This window comes from Papaver somniferum, chromosome 7 (assembly GCF_003573695.1).
Source record: "Papaver somniferum cultivar HN1 chromosome 7, ASM357369v1, whole genome shotgun sequence".
Taxonomy (NCBI): Eukaryota; Viridiplantae; Streptophyta; class Magnoliopsida; order Ranunculales; family Papaveraceae; genus Papaver; species Papaver somniferum.
Window position 1 is genome coordinate 5,240,537 of NC_039364.1, and position 15,155 is coordinate 5,255,691.

Below are 15,155 nucleotides of genomic sequence, written 5' to 3' on the forward strand. Positions count from 1 at the left end.
CTGATTCATACTTTGAAAAAAGCTATAATCTTCCGAGTCGTAAACAAAGACGGCGTACTTTGCGTACCACATGTGTACACATATATCTCACTATCAGACACGTGTATATAAAAAGGTACGTGGAAAGCATGCAGGCCAAAACATCAAAACATGATGCGTCATGAAACACCGAATAAACCCCGAGGAGTTACTTTATCTCATCCCCAAAAGAGGAGCTAAGATCAACGGTGGAGAGAAAGTTAGCTGACACGGACTGACAGGGGCAGAAGACACTTGTCTGACACGAGCAGACCCCTCAACTACCCACATTAAACACTCTGAGCAGTGTACGTGTCGACCAACCTGTGGAACGAGCGAGGATGCCTCTGCGGGATCAAGGGGCAAACGCAGACCTCCGCGTGATGGACGCAAAGACACAAGAAGATAAGGTTCCAACGGTCTTCAGAGATGGGTCCCACGTTCTAACCTTATAAATACCCAATCTCCACCAAGAGGAAAGGGGATCGAAAATATCAGGAAGGGAAGGAGAGAAAGAGAGAGAAATAGTAAGGGTAAGTTAATCCCTTAGAGGAGAGAAACATGTAAACCCCAAAAGTCATTCAACTATTCGTGTAACCGTGAAGAACATAGTAAAACAACAAACCCCGTGGATGTAGGCCTTAGTGCTGAACCACGTAAACCTTGGTCTTATTTACATTTCAGCACTTTACATTCATTTAGCTCCGTGCATGTTTACTTATATGTTTTGTTTTCCTTAAAATTTATATCCCATGCACAAACGCCATGCATGGAGTTGTTGGATGAGGCCATGATAAACCCGAAGGTTTTGAGCCAATGAATCAACACCAGGGTACCATCATCATAATCTCTTTAGATGATAATGATTGATTGTGAGCGTTCGGACCCCCTCGTGGTTTGTGTGCTCACACCACCCTTTGGATTACTATGGGACAAAGGGACGGAAGGTGATTCGTCAAGCCAACTCCCTTCACGCTCCGGATGTGGCCGCTCTTTTCTATTTGACAGATCGGGTCTTCAGCAGGAAAATCCTCTAAAAACTGTTTTGATAAGGGAACCGGAACTTTCTATCTAGTTTTTATCGTCAAATATTTGTTTTGAAAACATAATATCAAAACTCCATCAAACAAAGTTGTAGAACATTTCCAACCATAGTAGAATCTCGCTAGAACCTAAGCGATTGTCGAAGAAGCTGAAGAACAAAACTCTTTATGAATCAACCAACATGAAAAAAATAAAGTTAAACCCTCTCTAAGTAAGTAATTCTCTATCAAACTTATGATTTTTATGCAACTTTGGTTTTACAAGATCCAACTTTTGTTAGATTGCGGGTCAACTTAGCTCTACTGTAACATGTTGTCACAATTTCGGTTGATTGATCTACTCTTTAACTCTTAGCTCTACTATAAAGGAAGAAATTGGATACAATATTCTGAATATTTAAATTAACTTATCTGAAACCCGCCTAAGGTTTGATGAAATGCCTCATCGATATGTTATTACATGGACTATACAGTCTATACTGATATCTAGAAGTTGAAATAGTAGGTAGATTGCAATGTATTCAAAGTGTGATTGTGTTGACAAAATAGACCATAAAGATGCTTGTTGGACCAATTTCTGCTTACTCACAAAAATGTTTATATGCAGGAGCATTGAATGTTGTTTGTATTATGCAGGAGAAAAACTTATTTTGTTGCTCATGTTGAATAATGTTGCCGACTGGAAACTTTGATTGGTAAACAATAATACCTTTGTCACTGTATCAAAGGCTTGTTCTGACCTTCAATTTTGTCATGTTACCAGGTGGAAGTAAAATTATGAGACACTGAATCACTTTTGGCATTCTTAGATTGGCAAAACTAGCATAGTTGTTGCATTCTTAGATCCCCAAGGCCATAACAATTTGCCATTTTTTCTTTCATAATTATTAGCATATATCTCTAGTCTTTAGGAAGAATGTTGCATCTACTTAAAGAACTTTAAGTATTTATCATCTACAAGACAAACTTAAGTGTCATCTCTTTATATGTGTTTCTGTCCAATCATCTTCCTCTTTGTCACACCTTTTCCTCAATTATTCAATTGCTAGATGAATTTCACAACTGCATAAGATAATGATCTTTGCAGGGCTTATTGTTTTTGTATCGAGGAAAGTGTAATGAGATGCAGGGCTTATTGTTTTTGTATCGAAGAAAGTGTAATGAGAAATGCAGAGAACATAACAGCATTCTAGGATCGAGTTCTTCAATATTTGTCAACTGAAAGGTTAATGATCAAGGAAGAACGATATACTATTTATCAGAAAGGTTCGAGGTCATTTGGTTTAGTTGTCTATGTTACAAAAAAATGTTAGGAACTTCAATACGGATACAGAAGATGCACTTTTTGAATATGTTAGCCCCAGGGCGTGAATGCAAATTCACAAAGGATTATTAAGTTATTTATGGATGTATTTGTTTGCATTAAACATGCATTGAGTAAACTTTTCTTTTGAAATGTCAGCCGTAGTTTTGTTTATATTTGAACTACGACTACCATTCAAAAGAAACTTATCCATTTCTCAATGCAAGTTTAATACAAATAGATACATCCATAGATAATTTCGTAAGCCTCTGTGAATTGGAAATTCACGCCTTACAACTAAAACATATGCAAGAAATTGCAGCTTACGTATCCACATTGAAGTTTCTCAATGTTTTTGAATATCGTTAACAACTAAACCGCATGATCTCTAGCTTTCTGATAGACAGTGAATTGTTATTCCATGATCATTTCCATTCGAGTTTACAAAAGATCGAAGAACTCGATCCCAAAATGCTATTATATTCTCTACATTTTCCATTACACGGTTTTTGACGTGAAAACCATAAGCCTTGCAAAGATTATTATCTTTTGGAGTTGTGAATTTCATTTAACAATAGATTATTTAATAGTAAGCCTACACATAAAGCTTGTTAAGTAAATAATGAAAGGAAAAATGCCAATTGTTCTGGTTTTGATTCTAACAATGCAACAACTATGCTAGTTTTGGGGATCTAAGAATGCCAAAAGTGATTCAATGTCTCTGTTTTTATTTTTACTGTTCTAACATCTATGCATCCGTCACCGGCAATGGAAGGAACCAGGTATGTTTCTCCCTCCAGAGATTCAAATGATGGCAAAGGTTTAGTACCACCAAAAATCAACATCATTGAATGTAAAACCAAGAAAGGTATCTGCTTCAAAATTGGGAAGCAGGATGGTACACTCAATGGATCTACATTCGGTGTTGTCAGACCATCATCGTTCAGGTTTTTATTTGCAAAATCTCTATAAGATTTGAAGTAATTGTTTATTATCTGAGCTGTAGCTCAAGGATTTTCTGTAAATGTTCTTTCCATGATTTTCAGTGAATGCCCAGAGTATCACATTATGGAAGTACTCATCTGGAATACGAGGTGTCAATCTTCTCCTTCCATTCACTGAGACTTTCACGTATGCACTCTGAAAATCAGCGTGCAAAATCGAATATTTTGTGTATGGAACTGCGGAATCGAATATTTGGATTTCATCCTCTTTACAACTTCAACACTTCCGTGATCGAGCTGAATACTATATGGGGTGTTGTCGATAGAAGTATCAAATGTAATTTTTATAAACGGTTTACAGATCCTTTTGGTTATTTTACTTTTGGTTTGTGCAACTCGAGCAAACAACTGTTACGGGCTTACAGCCGTGCATATTCGTCTAGACGTACAAATGTTGCCATTGTGGGTGTAAGTATAATAGACGTTAATTTTGTGATAGAATATATATATATATTTTCTTTCCTTTTCTTTCTTTCTTTATTTTTGGCGGGTTTCAAGAATAACAAGCATATATGATGCGAAAATGATAGAGATACCAAGAGAAAAATCTCGCACCGATATTCACAGAATTAGTGGGACCCATCACCAAAACGTGGCCCCTGATATCTCTATCACTTCCCTATATGACAAAACAAACATAAAGAAAGATGCAAAATCAAATCAACCGCAGTGTGTTGAGGATAATAGTCCCCATAGACCAGACTCCTAGCCTAGATCCTCCATATTTGAAGTCAGATGATAACAATACAAAACTACCTAAAAGAAAGCATGATTTACTAGTTTTCTTATTATATATTATCCACCCACCCTGCAGCTAATCTTCTGAGACCATAAACTGTATGTATGCATTCATCGTACTTGTCAGAAGTTCTAGTATTTCCCGTATGACTGAATGTTTTCAGAGTATTGGTGTTTCCAACTTGAGCATGTAGCTGATAATCCAAGTAGGGGCAATACATATCATCTTCTTCGTAATATTCATCATCAATGCCATTGCCTGGGGCCTGGGGGTGATCCAAAATGCCACGACTTGGAAAACCACAGGAGGATGATCCTACCACCTCGAGTTGTTTTGTTTGAACGTTGTAGAGTTTAAGACATTCTCCACCAATTTCGTCGACAATAATACATGATCAGAGATGCTCAGTATTCGAGTGGGAAAGCTTGCGATAGCAGCAGTAACAGTGTCAAAGTAACAACCTAGATCCTTAACTTGAACACTGAAACGTTCCCCCTTGATCCACATTTGCTTTTCCTTGTCGCTCAATATATACAGTTCACAGTTGAAACGTAAAACGACAACAACAACTAATCTGAGTATTACAGCGAGGATGGCCATGATGTATGCCGCTTCGGCGCTTTGTTAACACTACATATGGTACGTGTATGAAATAACACACGTTACCCTGCTGGACACGTATAGTGCAATGTATATTGAGAAATCCTTCATCTTTAGGAAATAAGATGTCTTGTAGTTCAAGTGAATCTGTGTATATATAATGTGTCCTGTACGATAATTGTATCATTGAAAATCAATAGAAACTCAAGTTGTTTCAGTTTATCTCTTCTCATGTTTATTACCTTCTTCTTTAATTTAAACCTAAACCCTAATTAGTTCTACCTTGGTATCAGCTAGGTTTAGGTCTTTTTACCCATTTTCTTCGATTATTCTTTCTTAATCCAAAACCATGTCTACTGGAACTTCTACAACCTCTGCAATCATGAAATCAACTTCTCCTTCTCTACTTTCAAAAATGGCCTCTGTCCAATTCTCTCAACCTCATCATATAATCACCGTCAAGTTGGATGAAACCAATTATCCTTTATGGCGCGCTCAATTTTTGCTATATCTTCAGGGTTACGATCTAGATGGTCATGTTACTGGTGCGAAACCTTGTCCAGCATCTCCTGTTGATGATGCAGCTCCTACACCGGCGTTTCTCTCTTGGAAAAACAGGATAAAATCCTAGTAAGTTGGTTGTTCTCATCTCTTACACCTTCTGTTTTTAGACATGTTCATCGTCTTACAACTTCCAAAGCTATTTGGGACTCTCTTGAAGCTCAATATGCCTCCAAATATGATGCACAAATTAATCATCTTCACTGTAGGCTACGTGCTCTTAAAAAAAGGTCAAAAACTATGCGAGAATATATCAATCATGCTCGAGACTTAGTGGATAGTCTTTCTGCTTCCAATACAACGGTTACCGATAAAGAATTTGGTCACTGTCTTCTCGCCGGCCTTGACAGTTCGTACGATGCAATTTTTACATCCTTGACTACCATGATGAGTTCTCTAATTGTGGAAGATTTTCTTACCTTTCTTCTAACCTTTGAATTACGTATTGAGCATCAGGCCAAAAAATTGCATGCTCATCCTGTTACTAACATTGTTGTTCCATCCCGGAATGCTTCTTCAAATTCCTCTCAATTCTCTGGAGTTTACAGCTCCGACCCAACCCAATCTACTCCCGCACCAGCTCGGCCCAACACTGCAACGAACTCGTCCAGATTCCCAACCAACATCAATAGGTATTCAGCTTCTCCATCACAACGCAACCTGTCGGAGATCCTCTGTCAGCTTTGTGGCCGTCCAAATCATGAAGCTCCGGACTTTTGGAACCGGTTTGATCGCATCTTTCATCCTCCGCGTCGTCAACCACCAGCTTCCGCACCACGTGCCTATACTGCTCAAACTGGTTTATTGCCAACTCCTCTATGGACTCCTTACAGTGGTGCTACAAATCATATAACGAATGATATTTCTCGTCTTCAGTTTTCAGATGAGTACACTGGTCCTGATCAAATTCAAATGGGTAATGGCTCTTCTATTCCAATTTCTAATGTTGGATCTTTTGTTTTCGGAACTCCCAACCGTAAGTTACAGCTTCGTAATGTCCTCTTTGCACCACAAATTTCTCATAACCTATTGTCAGTCTCTCTCCTTACAACTGATAATAATGTTTTATTTGAATTTCATCCAAATTTTTGTCTTGTGAAGTATCGATGTACCGAGAAGGTTTTAATTCGTGGCAGTAGGAGGGGTGGCCTCTATCAACTTGATGATTCATATAAGTCTCCTAAAGTTTGCATAGGTGAACGTGCTAGCTTACAAGAATGGTACTCTATATTGGGACATCCAATGATGCGTACAGTTCGTAAAGTCGTCTCTCAGTTTTCACTTCCGGTTTCCAGTCAGACTATTAAGTTTTGTTCATCTTGTCATGAACATAGGATTCATAAGTTACCCTTTAATTCTATTAAAACTAATTATTTGATTCCATTAGATTTGATTGTCTCAGATGTATGGGGACCCTCTCATATTTTATCTAATGAAGGATACAAATATTATATCATTTTTATTGATGCCTTTAATCGTTTTATTTGGATGTTTCCTATGTCTCAAAAGTCTGATGTCTTTTCTATATTCTTTTTGTTTCAAAAGCATGTTGAAAATCTTTTTAATCGAAAAATCAAAATTTTCAATCTGATAATGCACTAGAGTATCGCAAACTTACTCCGCATCTTCAGAAACTTGGTATGTCCACACACTTATGAACAAAATGGTTTAGTGGAACGCCGTCATCGTCATATTCGTGAAACTGGTCTTACTATTCTAAATATGGCTTCTGTACCATCCTCGTATTGGTATGATTCTTTTTACACTGCTTGTTATTTAATGAATCGTGTTCCTTCCACCTCTATTAATAATTCATCTTCATATGAAGCTCTATTTGGTCTTATACTGGATTACACCTCTCTTCGTATATTTGGTTGTTTATGTTATCCTCACTTACGTCCGTATAGGTCTCACAAAATGAAGACTCCTTCCTCTCCATGTGTGTTTATTGGTTATATTCCATCTCAAAAAGGATACAAGTGTCTTCATATTCCTACGGGTCGTAGTTATGTCAGTCGTCATGTCGTTTTTGATGAGACTACCTTTCCCTTTGCCTCCACATCACCTTCACTGGCATTGACTCCTTCTCAGGTAAATAATTCTTCATCTATATCGGTTTAATTACCATTGGTTTCTACTCCTCGATCTGTTACTGCACCTATATCACCAGTTAGTGGAGTTTCTATGCACTAAGGAGATTATAGTCGTCAAACACTCCTGCCAGTTTCAGGTGCCTTGTCCTCTTCTGCCAGTCAGTCGGGTTCAGCTGCTTCCAGTCACGACCCATTGATTCCTTTGGATACTGTTGATGTCGCACTAGCACTTGTCGCCAGCTATCACCACTACTACAGCTCCAATCATTCAACACTTGCCGCCAGATGTCACCACTACTACAGCTACAACCACCTGCTCGAGTTATGTATCCCTTTATGACCCAGCAACAGCCTCCAGTTCTGTGTCAATCTCTGACACTGCACGAGTCTCCAGTTTTGCACCAACTGCCGTGTCAACTACATCCTCAACTCCAAGCTCCGATGCTACGTCTATTCTTGGTACTCATCCGATGGTAACTAGGGCAAAAGATGGAATTTTTAAACCTTCTTACAAAGCTCTTAGTGCCTCAAAATATGCACTGGTATGTGATTCTCTTCCCGAACCTACTTGTATTTCAGAAGCTCATAAAGATCCAGATTGGCGTGTCTCCTCCGATGATGAGATCAATGCATTGCTTCGAAATGGTACATGGACATTAGTACCATATCATCCTTCTATGAATGTTATCGGGTGTAAATGGGTTTTTCGTGTCAAATGCAAGTAGTCTAATGGAGAAATTGAACGTCGTAAGTCTCGCTTGGTCGCTAAAGGTTATAATCAACAAGAGGGAATCGACTTTTCTGAAACGTTTAGTCCGGTTGTTAAACCATGTACTATTCGTATTATTCTTACATTAGCCTTGTCTTCCAATTGGCCTATTCATCAACTTGACGTACAGAACGCTTTCTTGCATGATGAACTTAAAGAAGAGGTTTACATGAAACAACCTCCAGGGTATGTTGATTCTCAGTTTCCCACACATGTTTGCAAGTTGCATCGTTCTCTCTATGGTCTTAAACAAGCTCCTTGTGCATGGTACCACCGGCTAAGTACTTTTTTTTTTACAAATTGGGTTTGTCACTTCAAAATGTGACTCATCTCTATTTATCTACAATGGTTCAAACGGTACTATTTATCTGTTGGTGTATCTCGATGATATTATTGTTACAGGATCTAACTCCACTGGTATTAAATCCACTCTTGCGCGTCTTCAACAAGAATTTGCAATTAAAGATCTTGGATCTTTGTCTTATTTTCTTGGAATAGAAGCGACTCGTACTTCCTCATGATTGTTTCTCTCTCAACAAAGGTATGCTCATGATCTTCTTATTCGAGCAAAAATGGATGGTGTTAAACCTATTCAAACCCCACTTAGTACTTCTGGTGACATCTCCTCTGATCGTAGTACCTTATTATCTGATGCTACTGAATATCGTAGTATTGTTGGAGCTTTACAATCTTTGACATTTACTCGTCCTGATTTGGCATATGATGTTAATAAGGTATGTCGTTTTATGCATGCACCCACTGTTTTTCACTAGGGTCTGGTAAAGCGTATACTACATTATCTTAAAAATACGCATACCTTCGGTATACTTCTTCGGCCCTCTCCTTCTATAAAATTATCTTTCAGTGCGTATACTGATTCAGATTGGGCTGGTTCTTTTGAAGATCGACGTTCTACTAGTGGAAATTGTATTTACTTGGGTGGTAATATTATTTCTTGGAGTGCTCGTAAATAGAAAACAATATCTCGTTCTAGTATTGATGCAGAATATAGGGGACTTGCAATTGCTACTGCTGAAATTATGTGGATTCAGTCACTTCTTTCAGAACTTCGTGTTTCCACTCAATCCCCTCCGGTTCCATGGTGTGATAATCTTGGTGCTACTTATCTCACTGTCAATCGTATTTTTCATGCACGGACAAAGCATATTGAGATTGATTATCATTTTGTTCGCGATCAAGTTGCTTCTAAACTTCTTGATGTCATGCTTATATCATCTAAGGATCAAATAGCGGATATATTCACAAAAACATTATTAAAGGATCGGTTTTCTTCTTTACGGTTCAAGCTAACGGTTCAGGATAACCCGTTATGCTTGCGGGAGGGTGTTAACACTACATATGGTATGTGTGTCAAGTAGCACACATTACCCTGCTGGACACGTATTATGCAATGTATATTAGGAAATCAGTATTCTTTAGGAAATAAGATGTCTTGTAGTTCAAGTGAATCTGTGTATATATAATGTGTCTTGTACGATAATTGTATCATTGAAAATCAATAGAAACTCAAGTTGCTTTAGTTTATCTCTTCTCCTGTTTATTACCTTCTTCTTTAATCTAAACCTAAACCCTAGTTAGTTCTAGATTGCTTTCCATTGATTTTCGCAACAGTGAAACGCAAGGATATCCTTTATATTCCAGAAGATGATGTTCAACCACTATATCTATCATTGTAGTCGTCGTCAAGGTTCAGATCAGACTATATTCATCCGGGAATCGAATGAATTGAATGTTCTCCTTGTGAATGTCGAACGAGAGCTACATGCCAATAATGAAATTCATATTGATTATTATTAATTGTTATCTCATCTTCTTGTACTTCTCTATTAGTTATCCTCCAGGAAAGATCACCCCCACAAAGAGTGGATGGTGTATGAATATTTCCCCATTTCCCCAAGATTTGGTTACCATTCGGGCTTGGAAAAGGAGAACAACCAGGAGGCGGGGAGATTTCAGCAACACTAGTAACTATATTTCTCCATGATTTGGTAACCAAAGTAAAGACCACTCCTTATTGTCTTTCGAAGTAAGTATAGTTACAATCTTATACTCGACAACGAATCAAAACCCGAACCATGCACAAATATTCACAAACCCCATTATTGGGTTGAACATAGCAGGGTTAATGACCATTAGGGGTGTAAATTCGGGCAGACCGGGCCGCCCGGCCCAAAAACTAAGACAGGCCGGGCAGGCCAGACTTAATATTTACGAGCCCGTAAAAAATTTCAGGCCGGGCAGGCCGGGCAAAAGTAGATAATTTGCTACCCAAAGACCGCCCAAAGCCCGCTTTTTATACGGGCAGGCCAGATCGGGCCGGACATGCCACTATTTTTTTTTCAGTTTAAATTTTCAAATGAACGATATTAAATTTATTTACTTTTAATACGATATCCTTTCCTTTCTAACATTGCATACCGTAAGTGATAGTATTATTTTATATTTAAATTACAATGACAAATTTTAAATTTTAGCCTATAATAATTAATTAATTAGAGTACAGTAAACTTTCTATAATAAGAAAATATATTACCATTAATGTTTTGAAAAGGTTAATTATAAGTAAAAACAACTATATACTTTATTTTTCTTGACACAAAATTGACAATTATAAAATTGTAACGTTTAAGTCTTTTTAAGAGGATATTAAATGATTAATGGCACATAGAAGGCTTTCAGGCCGGGTATCAGGCCGGGCATCATAATTAATTGCAAAGCCCGGGACCGCCCAATAAATTAATCCAGGCCAGACCGGGTGGCCCATGACGGGCCATAACAGGCTTTGGGCTACTTCGGGTACAGGCGGGCTCGGGCGGGTACAGGCATGCTGAGTATTTTCGGGTATTACTTACACCCCTAATGATCATAATTGAAGCCGGACCATTAGCAAGTTTAGGCACCTGTGTGATACAAACTAACCATCACAATAACCCACTGGTTGACCCATTTCCGGCAAGATTACGCTCATAAAAAGCTAAAAATTTGCCTGTCACGTGAGTCTCACGTTAGGGGGTCACTCTATTAAAAGAGTAACTCCTCATATTAATAGCTAATTTACAATCTCATCCCTGTGTGATTAATCTTTCTAGGTTTACACTTTTCCCCCAAATTCACAGAACAGGGAGAAAAAAAGAAACATTGAGAGAGAATGGGAGCTCCGAAGCAGAAATGGACAGCCGAAGAAGAAGAAGCACTAAAAGCTGGTGTTAACAAGCACGGAACAGGAAAATGGAAAAACATTCAAAAAGATCCTGAATACACTCATATTCTTGCCGCTCGTTCCAACATTGATTTAAAGGTTTATTATTATTATCGCTCTCATCGAATTTTATTGATGGGTTTTGTTTATCTGTACTTATTACATTCTGGGTTTGTTTTATTTTCTTATTTGATTGAGTTGAGAGACGGAATTTTGATTAAGGATAGTCTAATTGCAAAACATAGCTAAAGAATTTGTGTTGAATCAGGTATTTAAAGGTTTAAAGTACCAAAAAGGTTGATTTTGTAAAGGCTGATTATGATTTATAAATAAAACTGGAAAAGTTGATTCTTTGGTGTTGATTGTGTTTTATAGACTGAGTGGGTTTGTAGATTTTGTTTCGGCTTTCGGTTTGATGGTTGTTTTTAGATCAATTTGTCCTAGTCTTGTTGTTGTTGGTGGTGGTTAATTGGACTGCATTTGTCGATTTTGGATCAGTTTTGTCATTCTTGGGGGAATTGGTGTTTGATGGATATTAGACCAATTTATACTAGTCGTGCTGTTTTTGTTGCTGCTGGTGGTTTATGGTTTATGAACTGTATTTGTGGATTTTGGTTCGGATTTTTATTTTTCGGGGAAATTGGTGTCTGAGGATATAAGACCAAGTTATACCAGTGTTGCTGTTTTTGTTGCTGGTGGTGGTTTATGAACTGCATATGTAGATCTTGGTTCGGTTTTTCTTTTTATTGGGGGAACTGGGTGTGATGGTTATTGGATTTATTTGTAATAGTCTAATTGTTGTTGTTGTTGGTGAATGGTGATGGTATTTTTGTGAACTGCTTTTGTCGATTTTTGCTTTGGCTGTTCGTTTTCCTAGTGGAATTGCTGTTTGATGGATATTAGACAAATTTATACCAGATACTATAAATCTTTAAGGGTTAGTTGTGATACTTTTTTCTATTCTGTTAATGTTATACTTTGGACAGGATAAATGGAGGAACATGAGTGTAAGTGCAACTGGGGAGGGCTCTAGGCCAAAAGGTGTTAAGGCAGCCGCAGCAGTAGCAGCAACCACACCAAAGGTGCCAAAGACTCAATCAGCCATAGCCATCTTTCAATCTTCTTCATCCTCTCAAACTACCGAGGAAGCAAAAGATAAAGTTTTGGTAGATCACACAAAGAACACAACAGACGGGAAGCCTCCACCTCGGTAGGTGTCAACTCTTTTGTCTGTTTTTCGAGCTTTAACTCATGTACAGGCCAGGTATTTGCCAATTTGGATTCTTTGTTTCACTGACATATTACTTTTGTTTGTTTATTTGGTATGATTAATTATATTTGTAATTTTATTTTTAATAATCAGTTCCTATTGTATAAATCTAATGGAAACTAGCTATAAACTGGTTTATCTGCATTTTAGTTATATTTATGCGCTTGTAATAGAATATAATTTGCACATTACAATACCTTGAGAAACCCGTGTAAAATCTTGGAAGGTGCATGATGAATGGCTTGTTTGTGTTATCAGAGATTATCATAGGAATCTTCTTTTCTTAGATTTTATAATAAGAGTTTTAGGTAAACATATTTATATCCCAGATGTGCCGGATCTACCTTTCTCTTCTTATTCTCTTTCTTTTTTTTCTTCTTTTATTTAGTCATGGTGGTTTCATGACTCATAAGTTGCTCAATGCTCCGATGACAGATACAATGCGATGATACTTGAAGCACTTTCTAACATTAAAGATCCCAATGGAGCAGATATTGGTGCTATCGACGACTTTATTGAGGTCAGAGAGACATCTTGTCAACTTACTGCTTTCACTTTCTATTTTTGTTTGTTTTTGTTCTTTTTGCAATCATATATTTTTCTATCCGTGTATACTTCAAGTAGATTAGTAGTAGAAAACATGTTGAAACATTTAGAATAGGATAGACATTTGAATAGTAAGATGGTCGCTTTTACTCATATTTCTTAAAAATAGAAATAAGAATGTTTGCTTGTAATGTATTGCAGCGAAGGCATGAAGTGCCATCTAACTTTAGAAGATTGTTAAGTTCAAAGTTGAGAAGGCTTGTTGCACAGGACAAACTTGAAAAGGTGAACTCCTTTCACATAATACTTATAACAACTAAGAAACCGTATTCTAGTCACTATACTAGGTTGGTGTTAGTTATTTATAATATTTCAATATGCCTTGTGTTTATCTGCATCGATGCTAGCTGTTGATGAGTTTATGTTAATGAAATTGAGCTTGTATATATCCCTGAAACACATGGTTGGGTTTGCACTTTCCACGAGTCAGAGACATGCTTAAGATCACGAACATAACTCCAGTAATTTTAAAACATATCTGGTTCACACTTGTAAGCATGAAAGTTAAGTTCATTAGTATCTATTTTACAGAAATATGCCATCCATATTACCTTAATTGTATTGAGAAACTGACATAAAACATTTATGGATTTCGTCATACTTGGCTCCGGATAATTGTCACATTAACTGCTGACCATATTTTCCCGAGTGTTGTTGGAGTTGGTTTTCGCGGCTTTAGAACATTATATCGGATCTCAACAGTTCATCAAGATTTCATGGCTCTGAGTAGCCTCGTGACAGTGCTTCCTCATTTCCCATCTTGGTTGGTTACTTCATTGTAATGTTAGGAAATACTATCATTCGTTCTTTGTTAAATACTGGGAATAGCATCTCTTTTTCTCTTTTCGCTACTGTTCCATTTGAATACTGGGGATAGATAACTTTATGAACAGATCAATGTTGCGTTTATCCAGTAAGCGTTATTCTTACTTGTGAATGATTGAACTAAAAGACCCAAATCTAATTACAGGAATAGGAGGTTCACCTGCTTATTTGGTTATACGATCTTTCTGTTTTCACGGTGATATGCAGGTCCAGAATTATTACAAGATCAAGAAAGATGCCACGTTTGGAACAAGATCACACCCAAAAGCCAAAGAAAGCCAAGCAAAGAAATCACCCGACTGTAGGTTTCCTGGTTCCACAATTATGGAATCCTCAATATTTACGGCCCAGAAAATTGCTGAGGCCGAAAACAAATCATTTGTGGCGTCTGAGGCAGTTAAGGAAGCAGAGAGGGTAGAAGGGATGGCTGAACACTCAGCATGCATGAAGCAGTTTTTCGAAGACATATTGGAACAATGTAAAATCTAACCCAGTCTGCCCCCCTCTCTCTCATTTCCTTCCTGTTTATTGAATTTGAAGATTCAAATCTTTGTATTTTCTTTCAGGCAAGCGTGGTGAACCTGTGATCATGGCTTTCTGAGATATGGACCAAGATTCTGCGAAACCGAGGGGGTCTGTGGCATCTGAACTAGTACATTTGTATATTAAGGCATGTTATGCTAACTGTAGACGCTATGTCTTCTTCTTCGTAGAACGTATTAGATGGGTAGGCTATACAAAGGTTTGTTATGTGAAAAATGAGGAAAAAACACGAGTTCTGAAAGTGGAGATTTCACCATGCTCTGAATACTAATTTACACTGTAAAACCCTAAATTTATGTGTTTTAAGTCTATTTGTTCTTCTTAGATGCTTTTCTGTTATAACTAGGTATCACCGGGACATACGCCCCGGCTCAACCTCTGATTATTGTCACGTGACACGTAGTCTTTGCTACATAGTTTTTAACTCATTATATGTTGATAGATCTATAAAGTATGCCTACCATCAATTTTTTGAAAGTTTTCTTTAAAAATTGGAAAATACTCATTTAAGCTTCCAAAAAAAATGAAAACCATACAAAATTGCATAATCTAAGTTAAATT

The 15,155-nt window shown here is 37.5% G+C and overlaps 1 protein-coding gene across 1 annotated transcript; it reads left to right on the plus strand.

Moving 5' to 3' along the window:
* Positions 1-11,248: 11,248 nt before the first annotated feature.
* Positions 11,249-14,920, plus strand: LOC113294805 (single myb histone 3-like). The gene is made up of 6 exons (XM_026543182.1): positions 11,249-11,449; positions 12,337-12,560; positions 13,056-13,140; positions 13,368-13,451; positions 14,259-14,529; positions 14,618-14,920. The coding sequence occupies exons 1-6, from the start codon at positions 11,300-11,302 to the stop codon at positions 14,650-14,652; spliced, it is 849 nt and encodes a 282-aa protein (XP_026398967.1). The 5' UTR covers positions 11,249-11,299; the 3' UTR covers positions 14,653-14,920.
* Positions 14,921-15,155: the final 235 nt, after the last annotated feature.